Source organism: Chiloscyllium punctatum, chromosome 32 (assembly GCF_047496795.1).
Source record: "Chiloscyllium punctatum isolate Juve2018m chromosome 32, sChiPun1.3, whole genome shotgun sequence".
Lineage (NCBI taxonomy): Eukaryota > Metazoa > Chordata > Chondrichthyes > Orectolobiformes > Hemiscylliidae > Chiloscyllium > Chiloscyllium punctatum.
In genome coordinates, this window is record NC_092770.1 from 17,650,785 (window position 1) to 17,670,772 (window position 19,988).

The 19,988-nt window shown below is 42.7% G+C and overlaps 1 protein-coding gene across 2 annotated transcripts in view; it reads right to left on the bottom strand.

Annotated features, from left to right (window-relative positions):
* Positions 1 to 5,751: 5,751 nt before the first annotated feature.
* The window catches only part of pwp1 (PWP1 homolog, endonuclein), a 43,613-nt gene continuing 29,376 nt past the window's right edge, over positions 5,752 to 19,988 (bottom strand). For both annotated transcript variants that reach the window (XM_072551780.1, XM_072551779.1), the window contains 6 exons: positions 17,355 to 17,416; positions 16,522 to 16,633; positions 12,445 to 12,535; positions 9,074 to 9,195; positions 8,148 to 8,253; positions 5,752 to 6,034 (listed from right to left, as the gene is read on the bottom strand). In XM_072551780.1, coding sequence (XP_072407881.1) covers positions 5,925 to 6,034; positions 8,148 to 8,253; positions 9,074 to 9,195; positions 12,445 to 12,535; positions 16,522 to 16,633; positions 17,355 to 17,416 — 603 coding nt within the window. In that variant the 3' untranslated portion in view covers positions 5,752 to 5,924. The remainder of the gene's footprint in view (positions 6,035 to 8,147; positions 8,254 to 9,073; positions 9,196 to 12,444; positions 12,536 to 16,521; positions 16,634 to 17,354; positions 17,417 to 19,988) is intronic.

The window sequence follows — 19,988 nt, forward strand, 5'->3', positions numbered from 1 at the left end:
TATCAACAATGTGCGTATTTATCTCATCGTTGCGTCAGTGGATGGACTCCCACTTGTTAGAATGAGGTCCAGCGTGACAAGGAAGGGCCAATGCAGCATTCTGCAGAAGGGATTAACTCAATTGGTTTAGGAAACATGCAGCTGTTGGAAGCACACTAGTGCAGCATGGGATCAATGCAGCCTTCCAGGGAAAGGACCAATGTAGTTATAGAAAGGAGCACAGCTGGTGTTACAGGAACGAGCAGTGCAGTTTATTATGGGCAGGACTAGTGCAGCATGTTCGCGGAAGGATCAATGCAGTTGTCAAGGAAAGGTCTAATGTAATTATTACGTTAAAAGGCAACGCAGTTGCTGCAAACAAGATCAGTGCAGCTGATGGCAGGAAAGATCAATGCTGTTATTACTGGAAGAACCAACGCAGCTCGTTATTGGAAAAAAAACCCTGCAGGTGCTGTAAATCAGAAACAGAAATTGCTGATACTGCCAGACCTGCTGAGCTTTAACTCTGATTTCTCTGCAAAGATAATGTTTCTGTGAAATGTTAACACTGCTTTCTCAGTGCTTAGGAGCCTCCTGTGAAGCGCTTCTGTAATGTTTCCTTCGGCATTTATAGGTGGTTTGAATCTGCCGCTTCCGGTTATCTGTTCCAGTGGCTGGTATATTGGGTCCAGATCGATGTGCTTATTGATTGAATCTGTGGATGAGTGCCATGCCTCGAGGAATTCCCTGGCTGTTCTCGGTTTGGCTTGTCCTATAGTAGTAGCGTTGTCCCAGTCAAACTCATGTTGCTTATCATCTGCGTGTGTGGCTACTAAGGATAGCTGGTCGTGTCCTTTCGTGGCTAGTTGGTGTTCATGGATGCAGATCGTTAGCTGTCTTCCTGTTTGTCCTATGTAGTGTTTTGTGCAGTCCTTGCATGGGATTTTGTACACTACATTGGTTTTGCTCATGCTGGGTATCGGGTCCTTCGTTCTAGTGAGTTGTTGTTTGAGAGTGGCTGTGGTTTGTATGCTGTTATGAGTCCTAGTGGTCGCAGTAGTCTGGTTGTCAGTTCAGAAATGCTTTTGATGTATGGTAGTGTGTCTAGTCCTTTAGGTTGTAGTATGTCCTCATTCCGTTGTCTTTCCCTTAGGCATCTGTTGATGAAATTGCGCGGGTATCCGTTTTTGGCAAATACATTGTATAGGTGTTCCTCTTCCTCTTTTTGCAGTTCTGATGTACTGCAGTGTGTTGTGGCCCATTTGAATAGTATCTTGATACAACTTCTTTTGTGTGTGTTGGGGTGGTTGCTTTTGTAGTTCAGGACTTGGTCTGTGTGTGTGACTTTCCTGTATACCTTTGTGGTGAATTCTCCGTTAGGTGTTCTCTGTACCATCACATCTAGGAATGGGAGTTGGTTGTTCTTTTTCTTCCTCTCTAGTGGATCGGATTCCTGTGAGTGTGGCGTTGATGATCCAGTGTGTGTTCTCTATTTCTGTGTTTTTAATGATTACAAAAGTTGTTATCCACATATCTGACCCAGAGTTTGGGTTGAATTTGCGGTAATACTCAAACTACTGGACCTGTGCCTCACAACACACTTCACATTCAACAACCAAATATATGAACAAATCAACGGCACACCCATGGGCTCACCCATCTCTGGACTCATAGCAGAAGCGGTAATGCAAAGATTAGAACAAACAGTCTTACTACAAATTCAACCCAAACTCTGGGTCAGATATGTAGATGATACCTTTGTAATCATCAAAAACACAGAAATAGAGAACACACACCGGATCATCAACGCCACACTCACAGGAATCCGATTCACTAGAGAGGAAGAAAAGGACAACCAACTCCCATTCCTAGATGTGATGGTACAGAGAACACCTAACGAAGAATTCACCACAAAGGTATATAGGAAAGCCACACACAAAGACCAAGTCCTGAACTATGAAAGCAACCACCCCAACACACACAAAAGAAGTTGCATCAAGACACTATTCAAAAGGGCCACAACACACTGCAGTACACCAGAACTGCAAAAAGAGGAAGAAGAACACCTATACAATGTATGCACCAAAAACAGATACCCGCACAATTTCATCAACAGATGCCTAAGGGAAAGACAACGGAACGAGGACATGCCGCAACCCAAAGGACTAGACACACTACCATACATCAAAAGCATTTCCGAACTGACAGCCAGACTACTGCGACCACTAGGACTATAACAGCACACAAACCAACAGCCACTCTCAGACAACAACTCACCAGAACGAAGGACCCTATACCCAGCATGAGCAAAACCAATGTAGTGTACAAAATCCCATGCAAGGACTGCACAAAACACTACATAGGACAAACAGGAAGACAGCTTACGATCCGCATCCATGAACACCAACTAGCCACGAAACGACACGACCAGCTATCCTTAGTAGCCACACACGCAGATGACAAACAACATGAATTCGACTGGGACAACACTACTACTATAGGACAAGCCAAACAGAGAACAGCCAGGGAATTCCTAGAGGCATGGCACTCATCCACAGATTCAATCAATAAGCACATTGACCTGGACCCAATATACTGACCACTGCAACGGATAGCTGGAACTGACAACCGGAAGTGGCAGATTCAACCCACTATAAATGCCAGAGGAAAGATCACAGAAGCACTTCACAGGAGGCTCCCAAGCACTGAGGATGTCAAGCACTGAGGATGTCACCTAGACAGGAGACGAAATGTCTGCAACACAAATTCCCAGCTTGGCGAACAGAGCCACAACAACGAGCACCCGAGCTACAAATCTTCTCACAAACTTTGAACTGCTTTCTCTCCAAAGATATTGGCAGACCTGCTGAGCTTTTCCAGTAATTTCTGGTGTTTGCAGCTTATTACTTTATGCCTTTTTTTTGTTCTCACTCTCTGCCCCAGATTGTTTCCTAAAGTGATTTACAGTCCTCATTGCAGTGAAATATCATTGCTGTACCCATTGTCCACAAAGTTAAACATCACACAACACCGAGTTATAGTCCAACAAGTTTATTTGGAAGCACTAGCTTTCAAAGCACTGCTCCTTCATAAGGTGGTTGTGAAGCAGGACCATTAGACACAGAATTTATCCATTGGTCCTGCTTCGCAACCATCTAATGAAGGAGCAGCACACAGAAAGCTAGTGCTTCCAAATAAACCTGTTGGACTATAACCTGGTGTTGGGTGATGTTTAACTTTACCCATCCCAGTCCAATACCAGCTCTGCCAAATCACAGCTCCCATTGTCCATAACCTATGACATCCTATCTACATCTAATTCTCCTTCCTAAACATAAAACATACTCTCTGTATGTGTACACCTGCAACCCGTGGATCACTCTGCTACATAAAGACAACTGTAAGCTTATTTTCTGCAAGCCAGTTCTTAAATGTTTCTACCTGGCTTATCCACTTCACCATGTACAAGGTACAAAGAACACACAGACCTCCTTATCACTGTGGATGAGATAGCTGGGATTTCACGCACCTGTTCCCATTCTCAACTCTCCAGGGATGGCCCGAGAATCATTTGTGATGCTTCACTTCCCACTCCTGCATCATTACTGCTGGTGTCCACAAGGATCTATCCTTAGCTCCCTCTTATTTATCATCTTGATGACATTCATTTGTAAGTTGCTTTGTCAGCAACAACCCCCCCCCCCCCCCCACCACCACCTCACCTCAATTGCCATGTCTGTAATGAATTTCAGTCAGCCATTCTGCCAAAATATCAGTTAATTATGTCATTTTCAGTATCTTAATTTGAATAGCTCAATTGCTGGGTAGACTTTCAGATGCCTGGGTCCTAAGCTCTGAAAATCTCCCCACAAGCTTCCCAGTTTGTCAGCTGCACCAATTACGCCACGTCACTCCATGTCAAGTTTAGTTCTACAACATACCCGAGATTCTTTGGGAAATTTTACAATGTTAAAGCAGCTCTGTTGCCATCTCACACACACAGTAAACCAGGGCCTGCAATCTCCAAGAAATAGAGGTGCTCTCACTGAAACCTCCAACATATGTAAGGAGTTAAGACAGCATAAAATGTTTCCTCTTGTTGTAGATTGTAAAACCAGGAGGGGGAGCCATTTGGATCTGAGATTATCAGAATTTATTTTGTCAGAGGCTTGTGAATCCTTAGAATTTCCTATCAGGGTTGTTTTTGAGAAAGTTTAAGGCAGAGATTGATAGATTTCTGATTACCAATGGTGTACAGGGTTATAGGATGGGGTGGCTAAAATGCATTGACGAGTTTGACCAGCCATGACAGTACTGAATAGCAGGGCAGACTTGATGGGCTGAATGGCCTTTTTCTATTACTGCGGTTCAACTCTAGAGGCTCTCTAGAGTTTTTCTCCTAGGGTTGTGTTACATACCTGAGGTATTTCTGGATGAAACAGAAACAGGAATAGTCTTACATCCCACTGAGCTTGTTCAGACGTTCAATTAAATCACGGTTGATCATCAATCTCAACATCATTTTCCACACTATCTCCATAACCCTTGATGTTTTAAATATCTAGAAATCTACCCAGCTGTCTTGAACATGCTCAACGATTGAGCCTTCACAGCTCTCTCTATGGTAGATAGTTCCAATCACCCTGAGTGAAGTAATTCTTCCTTTCTTCAGTTTTAAGTAGCCTGTCCCTTTCTTTTCAAATTGTATACCCTGGTGTTAGACACACTGTCCAGGGCAAAACAGTTTCTCTATATTCACACTGGAAGAATTTAGTAAGTTTCAATGAGCTCTCCCTCCATTCTTAAAGCTCCTGCAGACCCAGTCTCCTTAAATGATACAAATACAGGAGGCCATACAGTCCATTATGCCTGTGCTGGCTATTTGAATGAACAGTCTATTTCGTCAGGCTCGCCCCACCCACCCCCCACCTCAGTCCAGCAAATGACTCAACAACAAATTAGTAAAGGATTGAAAGTGACAGGAAGAACAAACTTCATGCAGCAAGTGGCGAGGATCTGGAATACAATGCCTAAACATGTGGAGAAGGCTGGTTTAATCAAGACATCCAAAACAGAGTCATCTGGAAAGAAATAATGTATAGGATTAAACAGAGAGGCAGGACACAATGGCATTGTGTCATTGCTCATTCAATAAGCAGATACTGTAACATCAGGTGCCTTCACTTTACCAATGCCCTTCCCCTCCCTGAGCTTCTCAACTGTCCATTTTCTTTGAAACAATAATCTCCACTGTCCCTGTTGATTTTTTCAGGAAGAAAAATGTAAAATGTGATCATAAAGGAGTGGATATGATGGTAATGTACTAACCATACCAATCCTGATTGTATTCCCTCTCAATACATCAAACTGGGAAAACAGTTTGTGTCCAAAAGAGAAAATGCTGGAAAATCTCAACAGGTCTGGCAGCATCTGTAAGGAGAGAAAAGAGCTGACGTTTCGAGTCTAACTGACCCTTTGTTAAAGCTCTGACCAGCTCTGACAAAGGGTCAGTTAGACTCTAACCGCCAGCTCTTTTCTCTCCTTACAGATGCTGCCAGAACTGCTGAGATTTTCCAGCATTTTCTCTTTTGGTTTCAGATTCCAGCATCTGCAGTAATTTGCTTTCAACCAGTTTGTGTCCACTGTCAGTGAATGGAGTTCTATTTGCACCGATGGTAACTCCCCATGGATCAGAGATTCTTTACAAACCTTTGTGCAACCACCTTACAATTAGATCCAATAATGGGAAGCCACAGAAATAAACTGCACAACTAGAAGCAACATTCAATTTATTACACAAACGAGACAGGATACCTGCTCAGTAATTTTATATAATGTAATAAGATATTAAAAAGAATCAGTTGGCATCGTCTTTCCTTGAAATGATCAATGCTATTTGATCAGAGACACTGGGAGGTTGTAGGGAGCTGACTGTCTTCTTCAGCCTATGATTCCATGACACTTTCTGTCGTGCTGCTAGTCACAGAGCCAGTGACTGTTGATCTCCAGGGTGTAGCTACCTGCAATCTTTCACGAGATCCAAAGGCTGTGTTCACTAGAAGTCAACATTGTAACACAAAGAAATTAGTAACTGAACGTCAGAGCATCTGTAGGTACAGGAACAAACAAAAACTTCCCACAAACTTAGTAAGGCTTACAAACAAAGAAAGCAGATTTGATATGGCAGCAGTGTGATAAGGTCACAAAATTCTGTTCTGGAAGTTCTTCAAGGTAGCCCATGCTATAAGTAAGGGAGAGACAGTGTGTAGTGGTAATATCACTGAACTAGTAATCCAGAGCTGCAGGCTTATGATCCAGGGACAAGGATTGAAATCCCACGATGGCAGATGGTGGAATCTGAATTCATTACATCCTGCTTGTAAAAAAGAACTTGTTCTAATTCTTTAGACTGTAAGAAAAAAATTCAGCTGATACATTAATGTCCTTTAGGGAAGGAAATTTGCCATCCTTACCTGATCTAGCCTAGATGTGACTCCAGATTCTCAGCAATATGACTGACTCTTAATTGTCCTCTAAAACAGCCTAAAGAGCCACTCAGCTCAACAAACAAAACTCTGAAGATGGGTCATATCGAACTCAAAACGTGAACTCAGTTACTCTCCACACAGATGTTGCCAGATCTGCTGATTCTCTCCAGAATTCGCTGGTTTTAGAACCAATTGCCAGCATCCACAATATTCTGCTTTCATTGAAGTGAAGAGGAACATTCTGCCACCTGAGGGTGCCCATTCTCGAGAAGGACCAAACACAGAAGCCAGAGTGCTGCCAACTAAAGCCAAGACTAACATGAGGCTGGATAAACTATTGGATAGGATAAGATAGCCTTTGTACGAACTTAAATACAACTACCTTCCAAATTACGGTGAACACATCAGCACAGCACTAGTACATAGCATCAGCTGCTCTCTGCGTTTCAATGTTCAACGTCTAAAATCTAAAATTCTGGGGGAATCTGGAATTGTCCTTGAATAATATCCAAACTCTCAAACATAGCAATCAAAACGCACAAGTTTTCAAAGATATTACACTGTGAAGGGACTGCTTCACACACAATAGTGACAATGCAACATCCTTCCAATCACTGTCAACTGAACAAGCACTGCATTCAATATCACACAATAATTAAATGATTCAGCACAGAAGGATGTTCAGCCCATGGAGCCTGTGTCGATTATTTGGCAGCATTATCTATTTCATTCCACACCATCGCTCTTCTTCACAGTCCTGTAACATTTCTCCACACGTATTTATTCAATTTCTTTTTGAAGGTTACGACTCAACCGGCTTCAATGCTCTTTTCGAACACCACATTCCAGGTCACAACTGGCACCAATAAAATAGTTATTATTCAGTGCTTCTTTTGTGCCGGTTACCTTAAATCCTCTGGTTACTGACTCCTCTGCCTTATAAACTGCTTTATCGTATTTAATACCAACACCAGTCCCAGCTGAAGGAGGTTACCTCATCTGTTACCGAAAATATCAAATAAACATCCCGAGTATACTCTGAGACACCAACCCCTGCAAGTTCCCTCCTAAGCCCCACACGTCATCCTGACTTGGAAATATATTACTGCTCCTTCTCAGACGTTGGGTCAAAAACATGGAACTTTTTAACAACATTGTGGGTGTCGCAAAACCCCAAGGACTGCAGCAGCTCACCAAGAGCTGGTAGAGATGGGCAATAAGACCAGCAATACCCACCAAGATTTTAAAATGTTTGCTACTTCTCAATACAATGATCTATTCAGCCAAAGTTTATGATGTAATAGGTGTCCATTCAGTCTATTGTGTTTGTGCTGCCTCTCTGCTGGGACAATTGAAATGTGACCTCGCCATTCACCTACATTCATGTCTCCCCCCCAATTCAACTAATTCTACAAATTCCCCTTCAAACAAACAACCACCTCTGCCTAAATCACTATCTGTGGTAAAAGATTCAGTGTTGCAACAACCCTACACATTTCTTAACCTCCCTCTACACACACTGACTATTTAAAATAATGTCACATTGTCACTGATCCCCCAGGTGCAGAAATAATCTTCAAATCTTTGTCTGATTGATCGAGTAAGAACATCCTGCACAATCGTTCTCAGTTTATGCAGGTGAGGTGCTAGAAAGCAGAGGTGATCAGTGCCAGCCATTACCTGCAGAGACGCTGCTGATGTCCCACATGCGTAGACCTCCCTTCTGACCTCCGAAACAGTAGAGAAATGGAGAGTCTGGACAACAAGCTGCACAAAACACCACACCCTGCAAACAGACAAGGGCACTGTCACAGGTTTGAACCTACCGTGCAAGTTTGTTCAATAACTCAAACTTATCCATGTAATCACCCTGCACCCTCCCCATCAATTCGATCACGCTGCGTCACCTCCCACACATCGTCCCACCAAAACCTGATCCAGCATTTTCTCTGAACCTGTGCAAGAACAGAGTTTGCTGCCCCCCCATCACTGCAAGTTCCACCAAGAGCACAGATTGGGATTTTATTGTACTGGAGCTGACAGACACATTAATATCAAACTGTAAAGTTTGAAATAACTCCCTCTGTCATGAAAACAAATTGCAAAATACATACAGTTCACCAGCTGATTAACAGCTTTAACCTGGAGTTGCTGCGACACAGACACACAGAATCAGTTAATGTGCCCAAGCAACAGGCACTGCCATCAGTGGCATCCTTCACAGCAGTTCAAATGTTGTGCGAATCGAGTGTATATATGTGCATGCTCTATTTGTAAGAGTAACTGATACTAACCGGAGAAAGGTTTGGGTAGGGGCTCTTTTGGCACAGTGGTAGTGTTCCTACTTCTGGACTAGAAGGTCTGGGTTTAAGCCCCACCTCAGGAAGTGATGGGTGGTGCATCATAAAATGTCCAAACAGGTTGATTAAAACAAGAACAACCAGTTTTGCCCTGACAGAGGACCATCCTGCAGAAGGGAATACCAGCCTGAATTTACATAGCACTGAGGGCTGCAGATATTTCCCTTACCATTCAGATGTTGACCTGATTAACACATTGCTGGTTCTTCCCTTCAAGCCTATTCTCTCAGCTTTTCAGTCACTTACCATTTTCATATCCCTGGAATGCACCAAGCTGGGCTTGTTCCCCAAAATGTCCCAAACCTTCACATGTTTATCAGCAGATGATGTTACCAGGCAGCCTTGGATTTGGCTACTGAGCTCCAAACCTGAAGAAACAAATTGAATTTGAAATTAAAGTGGTTAATCAACGCTGTTGCTAGCAATCAGCTCTTGGAGTAACGATTAGGAATCCACAGAGGGAAATGAAATACACAGGAACAGGTCTGGAACCTATTTTGTTATTCAGTGTGAGCAGAGCTGCTCTGCACCTTAGTTTTATTTACCTGCCTGAGCTCCAGAGTGGAAATGGATAATTCATAAAAATGTAGACAGTGAAGGAGGATTTCAACTTAAAAGATAATTCAAACACATACCTTACCAAAGAGAGGCTTTAGCATCAATAAAACCTTGCCTACCTCATCAGATCCCAAGGAACTGATGCACAGTAGCAATAACACAGCAAAGCCTAGAGACCTAGAGTTGGATGTAGGGCCGCAGCCAGGGTTGGGCACCAAACCTGTTCATATAAACTAAACATCCATCAATACTAGGGTTTCTGACAGGCTACAGCTTAAGACCTTGAGCAGGAAATTTATTCAAGCTATTTTATTGCAACTGTTTTTTATTGCTTTTTACTGTGGGCACCTTCATTCCAAATCGGTTTTGTCGATGGGCACAGCACCGTGGCTGGTACTGACAACTCCCTGTTGTGAAGGAGAGTCAGTGGGAGTGGCAGGGTGCCTGAGCCAAACCTACTACAACCATTACAATATATGAATGGTTACAATTTCCAAAATTTTACTGACTTCTGTCACAGTTGTTCTTTGCTCTGTACATGTGTAAATCTGTGCCTGGTGAGAAGCCAAGTCACAAAACACAGAAACATGGGAAATAGGTGCAGGATAGGCCATTCGGCCCTTCGAGTTGAACCACCATTCAACGTGGTCATGATTGATCATGCAATCTCAGTATCCCATTCCTGCCCTCTCTCCATACCCCTTGATCCCTTTAACCACATAGACCATATCCAGCTCCCCCTTAAAAGTCCAACATCTACTGATTCACCATTGTCTTCTCTACTGGTCACATCCTCAAAAATTTCCAGAAGATTTATCAAGCATGATTTCCCTTTAGTGAATCCATGCTGACTAGGACCTACATTTTAACAAACTGCTGGACAAGGGCATCAAATCTCAATCATTTACATCACACTGAGAGGACTGGGCTTGGGTTGACACTATATCAATAACATTGCTCTGTTAGGAGGAGTGATGCTGAAGCATTAGATGGAACCTTAACAATCCATCCCCTTCTCTCTCCCATTGTGTGAATCTGTCTGTGACGTAGGTTAGTGGTGTAAAATTGCACAGAAACCAGAAGGGCAAGATTCGCCAGTGTCTTAACCAATTGGTCTTGATCAACACCGTCATTACTTGCTTTTTGAATTACTGGGCTCTAATTCAAGACTAGATTCAGCTATGCAACAGCGACTCTGACTTAGAAGTTGCTCACAATAGAACGGAGAAGACTAAAGAAAGGAAGAAAATTTCATGGAGATGTCCTTTTATTTCATTCAGGGGTGTAGATGCTGCTAGCCAGGCCAGTATTTATTGATAAAATGGAGAAGAGCTTTGGGAAGTGCTGTGTTGTTGAACTGCTGCAGTGCATTTGCTGTTGGTATTCTGTATACTATTAAGGAGGAAGCCCTAGGATTTTGACCACGCATCACTGAGGGAACATTAATATTACCGAGTCAGAATAGTGTGTGAATAGTGGTGGTGTTCCCTGTACTTGCTGCCTCCATCCTTCCAAACAACCCAAGGTTTAGAAGATGCTGTCTAAGGAGCTTTGATGAATTTCTACAGAGCACTGTGCAGATGGTACACACTGTTGCTACTGAGCATTGGCAATCAAGGGAGTGAATATTTGAGGATGTAGAGCCCATGAAGCAGGCTGCTTTGTCCTGGATGGCATCCAGCTTCTTGTATACTGTTGGAACTGGTTTGTGTTTTGTAGATGGTGGACAGGTTATAGATGGGGAAATCAAGTGTCATTGGGAAAGGGTGGGAAAGCGGATGTTAGGATTGTCAGATCAGCCATGATCCTATCAAATGGCAGAGAGGCCAAATGGCCTATTCCTGTTCCTATTTCTTATGGTATGTTATATTTCAGGTGCAGATTCAGGTTCCTCTTAAATGAGGGGAGATTTCTGCTTGAACCAAACTGGGCTATGAATTCCAGACAGCCATCACCTTCTGCATGAAATTGATTTCCATATCCCGTCTAATCCTTCTATCAACCACCTTAACTCTGTTGTCTCTGGTAACTGATCTCTCTGCTGGGAGAAAAACAGATTTTCCCTGTCCATTCTGTCCAAACCCCTCATTATATTGTACATCTCCATTAAGTCACCCATCAGACCCCTCTATTCTAAGAAAAAGAACCCTAGCTTATCCAATCTTTCCTCAGATCTGCAATCAAGTCTTGGCAATATTCTTGTAAATCTCTCTGGACCAGTTATGTCCTTCCTGTAACAAGGTGACCAAAACTGGATGCAAATCTCTCAACGTGGCCTCACCTATGTCACATATAGATTAATCAATCCAGATTGAGACATGCCTGATTAATGATTGGACTACAGCTAATCAGTAGCCCTTCACCGCTGCTCCCTCACCACCAGACGCCTGGACGAAAAATGCCTCATCTTCCGCCTCGGAACACTTCAACCCCAGGGCATCAATGTGGACTTCAACAGCATCCACATTTCCCCTTCCCCCACCTCATCCTAGTTTCAAACTTCCAGCTCAGTTACTGTCCCCTTGACTTGTCCGACCTGCCTATCTTCTTTTCCACCTATCCACTCCACCCTCTCCTCCTTGACCTATCACCTTCATCTCCTCCCCCATTCACCCATTGTACTCTATGCTACTTTCTCCCCACCCTCCTCTAGCTTATCTCTCCATGCTTCAGGCTCACTGCCTTTATTCCTGATGAAGGGCTTTTGCCCGAAACATCGATTTCGAAGTTACTTAGATGCTGCCTGAATTGCTGTGCTCTTCCAGCACCACTAATCCAGAATACAGCTAATCAGTGCCAAGTGATAAGTACTGCTATCAAATTTGGATAGCTTGCGCCAAACTGTTCACATTGAGTTTGAGAGTAGGGCTCCAGAGGCCAATGATACACACCATCATCAATTTTAAAAAAAAGTGTTTACTCAAGTTCAAAATATCAATGAAAAGATGAAATCGGCCAAGAACAAACTCTGTCACACTGCTCAGAAGCTGGAGCCAATACAGAGAAGAAACAGATCATTTGGTTTCTAAACTACAATCAGTTAATAAGGCATTTCTTACCTGTTACTTCGCCATCATGAGCTCTCAGTGTGAAAAGTGGTTTCTCTGAACGTGCATCTAAACAGTACACAAAACCATCCTCTGTGCTGGCCTGAAAGATCCACAGTTAGTGTTAACCTTTAATTGGAAGAGATTAAAGTTCCTTAAATATTCCTTTCTGGAATTCAGCAGTAAACTCAATAACCAAACTATCAACTCTGATCTGTAAAGTCCCAATAGCGCTTTTGCTTTCAAAAGCAGTGCTCCTTCAGAAACCAAGTCATCGTGCTAGGGACACAGGAGGTCACTGAGCACCTCAAACCTGGTCTGCCATCCAGTTAAAATCAGGACTGATCTGGGACCTAACTCCATGTATCCAGCTTTGCTTCTTATCCACCTATACTTTTGCATAACTGAGATTGATCAATCTCAGGTTTAAAATTAACAATTGATCCAGCAGCAATTGCTATATGCGGAGGAGTTGCAAACTTCTATCTCTGTGTAGAAACATTTCCTAGTTGTACTTCCAAATGGTCAGGTTTAATTTTTACACAGTGCCTTCCAGTCTTAAATTTCCCCAACCAGCAGAAAACAGTTTCTCTACATCCATCCTGTCAGTACCTCTTAATGTTTTGAAAACTCTGAAGAATCCACCCTTAAATGTTTCTGAATTCCAGGGACTACAACCAGAACATGTGAAATCTCTCCTGGTAAGTTATCCTTTGGAGTGGAGGCATCATTCCAGTATCACATCCATTTCACTGATCCATAGCCTTCCTAAGGTGTGACGACCAGACCTGCTTGTCAAACTTCAGCTGTGGTCTAGCAGGAACGGGTACACGATCCACAAATCTCTTTGGACCTCCGCTGTTTCTATTTTCTTACCATTTGGAAAGTACCCAGGACTTTCATTTTGAAATCCAAACTGGAAGACCCACATTTTCCTGCTCATCACTACATCCCAGAAAATATCAGGTGATACATTGTTCCTCCTCTTTCTGCTATCGACAGCCTCCTGCTCCAAGGAGTCATGGTCTGCAATCTAGCTACACCTTTCCTCATCTGTATCCCACCATCCAGTACATCAAATCATAATTTCTTGAAAGTGGAGTCACAGCTCGACAGAATAGTGAAGGTGGTGACTGGTATAGAACGTAGAACAATACAGCACAGAACAGGCCCTTCGGCCCTCGATGTTGCACCGACCTGTGAACTAATCTAAACCCATCCCCCTTCACTATCCCATCATCATCTATATCCTTATCCAATGACTGTTTAAAGGCCCCTAAACAAGACTGTTTAATGTGGCTGAGTTAACTACATTAGCAGGCAGGGCATTCCACGCCCTTACCACTCTCTGAGTAAGGAACCTGCCTCTGACACCTGTCTTAAATCTATCACCCCTCAATTTGCAGCTTTGCCCCCTCGTACAAGCCAACGTCATCATCCTAGGAAAAAGACTCTCGCTGTCCACCCTATCTAATCCTCTGACCATTTTGTACGTCTCTATCAAATCCCCTCTTAGCCACCTTCTCTCCAGTGAGAACAGACCCAAGTCCCTCAGCCTTTCCTCTAAGATCTTCCCTCCAGATCAGGCAACATCCTGGTAAATCTCCTCTGTACCTTTTCCAATGCTTCAACATCCTTCCTGTAATGGGGCGACCAGAACTGTACACAATATTCCAAGTGCGGCCACACTAGCATTTTGTACAGTTACAGCATGACATTACAGCTCCTGAACTCAATCCCTCTACCAATAAAACCTAATGCACCATTTGGCTTCTTAACAGCACTATCAACCTGGGTGGTAACTTTTAGGGATCTATGTATATGGTCATCAAGATCCCTCTGCAAATCCACACTACCAAGAATCTTTCCATTGACCCAGTATTCGGCTTTCCTGTTATTCTTCCCAAAGTGCATCACCTCACATTTATCTGCATTGAACTCCATTTGCCACTTCAATTCTGCAGTTTATCCAAGTCCCCCTGCAACCTGCAACATTCTTCTACACTGTCCACCACTGCAGCGACATTAGTGTCATCGGAAAACTTACTAACTCATACACCTATGGCTGTGTCCAAGACATTTATAAAAAATGACAAACAGCAGTAGTCCCAAAACAGATCCTTGTAGCACACCACTAGTAGCCAAACTCCAGGTTGAATATTTTCCATCAACCACCACTCGTTGCCTTCTTTCAGAAAGCCAGTTTCTAATCCAAACTGCTAAATAACCCTCAATCTCATGTCTCCACATTTTCTCCAAAAGCCTACCATGTGGAACCTTATCAAAGGCTTTCTGAAGTCCATGTACACCACATCAACTGCCCTACCCTTATCCACATGCTTGGTCACCTTCTCAAAAAACTAAAGATTAGTGAGATATGACCTGCCCTTGATGAAATCATGTTGGCCATCTCCAATCAAATTGTTGCTTGCTAGATGATTATAAATCCTATCCAAAAAACCTTTCCTAAAACAGACGTAAGGCTCATTGGTCTATAACTACCTGGGTCATCTCTACTGCCCTTCTTGAACAAAGGCACAACATTTGCAAAACTCCAGTCCTCTGGTACTAAACCTGTAGACAATGATGACTCAAAGATCAAAGCCAAAGGCTCTGCTATCTCCTCCCTACCTTCCCAGAGAATCCTCAGATAAATCTCATTCGACCCAGAGAACTTATCTACTTTCACACCTTCTAGAATTGATAACACCTCCTAACTAACCTCAATCCTCTCTAGTCTAATATTGCGTATCTCATTCTTCTCCTCTACAATATTATCCCTTTCCTGAGTGAAAACAGATGAGAAATATTTGTTCAGCACCTCTCCGATTTTCATGGGTCCACACACAACTTCCCACTTCTGTCTTTGACTGACCCTATTCCTACTCTAGTCATCCTTTTATTCCTTACATACCTATAGAAAGCTTTAGGGTTCTCCTTTATTCTATTTGCTAAAGACTGCTCATGTCCCCTCCTTGCTCTTCTTAACTCACTCTTTAAATCCTTCCTAGCTGATCTGTAACTCTCCATCGCCTCATCTGAACCATCTTGTCTCACGCCACATAAGCCTCCTTCCTCCACTTAACAAGAGATGCAATTACTTTAGTAAACCATGGTTCCCTTATTTTATCACTTCCTCCCTGCCTGACAGGGACATACCTATCAAGGACATGCAATATCTATTCCTTAAACCAGCTCCACATTTTGATTGTCCCCATCCCCTGCATTTTGCTACCCCATTCAATGCCAAAGTCTCAGCTAATTGCATTATAATTGCCCTTCCCCCATCTATAACTGTTGCCCTGTGGCATGTACCTATCCCTTTCCATCGCTGAACTAAACATAACCGAATTATAGTCACTCTCTCCAAAGTGCTCACCTACCACTAAATCAAACACTCATTACCTTAATGCTTGCCATTATTGGCCAGTACATTGAGTAAAAGAGTTGCGCTGTCATGTTGCGACATTGATTAGACCATTTTTCGAATACTGCATTCGATTCTGGTCTCCCTATGGGGAAGATGTTGTGAAACTTTAAGGGTTCAGAAAAGATTTACACAGATACACAGGATTGGACGGTTTGAGCTATCGGGACAGGCCAAAAAGGCTGGGGGTATTTTGCTTGGAGCATTGAAGACTGAGGGGTGACCTTATAGAGATTTACAAAATCACAAGTTGCATGGACAGGGTGAATTGCCAAGGCCTTTTTCTCATGGTAGAGGAGTCCAAAACTAGAGGGCATAGGTTTAGGGGGAGAGGAGAAAGATGTGAAAGATTTAAAAGGGACGTAAAGGGTAACTTTTTCACACAGAGGGTGGTGAGCTGCCAGAGGAAGTGGTGGAGGTGGTACAATTACAACATTTAAAAGGCATATGGATGGGTAAATGAACAAGGAGGATTTAGAGGGAGATGGCCAAATGCTGGCAAAAGAAACTTGCTTAATTTAGGATATGTGGTTGGTAAGGACAAGTTGGACGAAGGGTCTATTTCCGTGCTGTACATCTATGACTCTATCAATCTGTTAGGAAGGAATTAGTTTCTGTTCTCTGTGACAAATAACCCAGCCTCCACCCAGAATAAAACTTACCAGGAAGTTACATGGTGAAAAATGATTCCACTTCACTCGCTCAACCTCCCCACTGAACCTCCAGGTGCGACAGTTCTCCTTTGGACTCCGGCAGTCATACAGTCTGGCTGACCTGTAGGTATCCAGGATGTTACAGTCAATACCGTCAGATTAAAGGAAAGTTTCAGTCTTGACTTCACATGATATCAATCAGCCCTAAACTTTCACAGAGATACCCAAGACCATTCAGCTTGCCAGTGATTCACAACACACCCAGCACCATACACCTCTCTATGGGCCAGGTGGGGGGAGTGAGGAATGAGTAAACAATTATTATGAGCCTCAGAAGAAGCTGCATTATGTTGAAAATTAATTCATAGGATTTAGGCATCACTGGCTAGGCTAGCATTTATTGCCCATCCCTAACTGGTTTGTTCTGCTATTTTGCAGTATGGTCAACCACATCGCTGTGGGTCTGTAGTCACATATGGGCTAGTCCATACAAGGATGATAGATTTAATTCTGAATCAGATTGCATTTCTTGACAACCAAGAGTGTTTACACATTGGTCATTAGGCCAGATTTCAATTCCAGACTTTATTCAAATTTCACCATCTGCCAGGGGACAGGCTGGTTCTATAATACATGATACAGACAACACGTGATCTATAATAGGCCATACAACCAGTATTGGCCTGGAGGAAGATACATAGAGGGTACCTACACCATGAAACAGGATAAACATGGGAACAAGACTACAAACATGAGCTGGTGCTTGTCTTGGTAGGTTAGACATATTCGCTCCAGGGGAATGAGGACAATTTAGGAAACTGAAGCAGATGCCAAGATCTCACTTGTCAAATGATCCAGAGAGAAGTGTCTGTGCTTCAAAAGGATGCCAGCAGACAGTCTGTACCTGTAAGGAAAAAAATGCATAAGAATCACAATTATACAATCAAGCTGAGATTAAAAACATCGATAACCTGTGCAAATGACCCTGTAAACCTGCATCAGATTGCTATGCACAGACACCATGAAATATGGCATCAAATTACCATTTACCTACACTCTATTAACCTGCATCAGATTACTGTGTGCATAGACCCTGCAAAAATCTCAATGTGAAGATGGGAAGGGGCAGTCTCTTCTCAAACCGCGTCAATTCATGTTTCCACAGTGCTGTTTGAGAGGCTGTTCCAGTATCCCAGAACCACTGCAGTCATTCAAGAAGAAAGATGACCAATGGCACCTACTCAGGAGGCAATATTTCACACAGGCAGAAACCTTAAAATAGATTCAACAAGCTGGCTTCAGTGATTTTTTAAAAAATGAGATTGTCGATTACAATTCCTTTCTTTCCTCTGTTGAAGAATGACTTTTGGAATATGGAGGGATGTCATTCAAACTAGAATTGAAATCAAATGATAAAGGCAGCCCATCAGTTGAGGCCATTACTGGATTCAGGACTGACTGAAAACACCAAGTCCTCACTTTAAGTTGTTCCACTTAATTTTGCTTCAACAGCACTTTTTTTACATTACATTTATAATCCTTGTTTATAGTCATTTCCTCTTACCAGCACAGTTTCACCTTTCAGTGTGCTGACCCTCCCAACCCCTGCCTGGTCTGGCTTCCTCCCCATTCTCGCCTTTGGCTCCTCCATTCATTATGAAACTGGTTCTGAACTTTACTGATGCCCTCCACCTAGTGGCAGATGTAGGGACTTTGCAGTTCCTTCCACCATCTAACTTCTGCCTGATCAATTTAAAAATACAGCTGAGTTTTTTTAAAAAAAGAGAAATGTATTCCATCGTACAGGCATGAGAAGTATTGTTTTCATTTTATATTCAAAGATATATTTTATTTTCCAAGTTATGTCAGCTAGGAATGCACAGTAATGCAGTTATATGATACAATGGGGCGAAGTCAGACTGCCTTGCAGACAGTCTGTGAATTCACAGACGTTGATTTGTGCATGTTGCAGTGATGTGTACAAGCTGAAGATCAAGTTTTTTGAAAGTTCAGTGTGAAGACAGAATCCGCATTTGGCCATCTTACTCAAAAGGCAGTTTATTTTGTGCAAAGACAGATTTTGAATGACCACAAGTGGGAATGCAAACAGTGAGAAGGACACAATGAGTCTACAGAGAAATTTAGTACAGAAAGGTTGAATGAGTGAGCAGTAACTTGGCCCATAGAATATAATGTGGAAATGTGTACGGTTATACACTTTGGAAGGACAAACAAAAGAGCGAAATATTATTTATCTGGGCGCTCTCATGAATGAATCACAAAAGCTAACATCCTAAATCAGCAGGTTTTAGGGCAGGCAAATGACTGTTTGTCTTTACAGCAAAGGAAACCGAGTATAAAAATACAGAAGCATTACTAAAACCACACAGGGCACTAGCTGGTTAACGTGGTGCCATTATTTAAGAAAGGCTGTAAGGAAAAGCCAAGGAACTATAGACCAATGAGCCTTATGTCAGTGGTGGGTAAGTTGTTGGAGACAGAACTTACATGCATTGGGAAAGGCATGGATTGATTATGGACAATCAACGTGGCTTTGTGTGCAGGAAATCGTGTCTCACTAACTTGGAGGCTTTTAAAAAGATGACAAAGAAGATTGATGAAGGTAGAGCGGTAGATGTCTATGTGGACTTCAGCAAAGCGTTCAACAAAGTTCTGCACGGTAGACTGGTTAGTAAGGTTAGATCACATGATATCCAGGGTGAGTTGTCTGAATGGATACAAAATTGGCTTGAAGGAGGAGACAGAAGGTGGTAGTGGAAAGTTGTTTTTCAGACTGGAGGCCTGGTGACCATGGGTGTGCCACAAGGATCAGTGCTGGGTCCACTGCCTTTTGTCATTTACATACAAGTGATTTGGATGCAAATATAGGAGGTACGGTTAGTAAATTTGCAGATGATTTTCAATTCTCAAGGGCTATTTCCTTCACTGAGGTTGTGCCCCCAGGTCTTCATGTCTCCCACAAGGGGAAACATCATCTTCACATCACTCTTTCCAAGCCTCTCAGTATTCTAAGCTTCAACCAGATTATCCTGCTAATAATGCACTGTCATTATCACCTCTTTATTGCTACCTTTGCTTCTGGAGCCATGACTCACCTTCTCTCAGCCTAGTATAAATAGCTCCCTATTTCTCCCTTTTTTTTAGCTTTGACAAAGGGTCAGTTAGACTCGAAACGTCAGCTCTTTTCTCTCCTTACAGATGCTGCCAGACCTGCTGAGATTTTCCAGCATTTTCTCTTTTGGTTTCAGATTCCAGCATCCGCAGTAATTTGCTTTTATCACTGAACTCAATACGTCCAAGAGAACTAACCTAGAAGATTGGTAGATACTGTGCCATTCAGTGAAGCAGTGGGACTCTTGTCAGACAGTGCTCCTCTCACCTCACCTCCTTTCTCACCTGTTCTAAATCACAGAAAAGTATTGGCAGAATCACATTGGCTTGGAATTTGCAGGCGA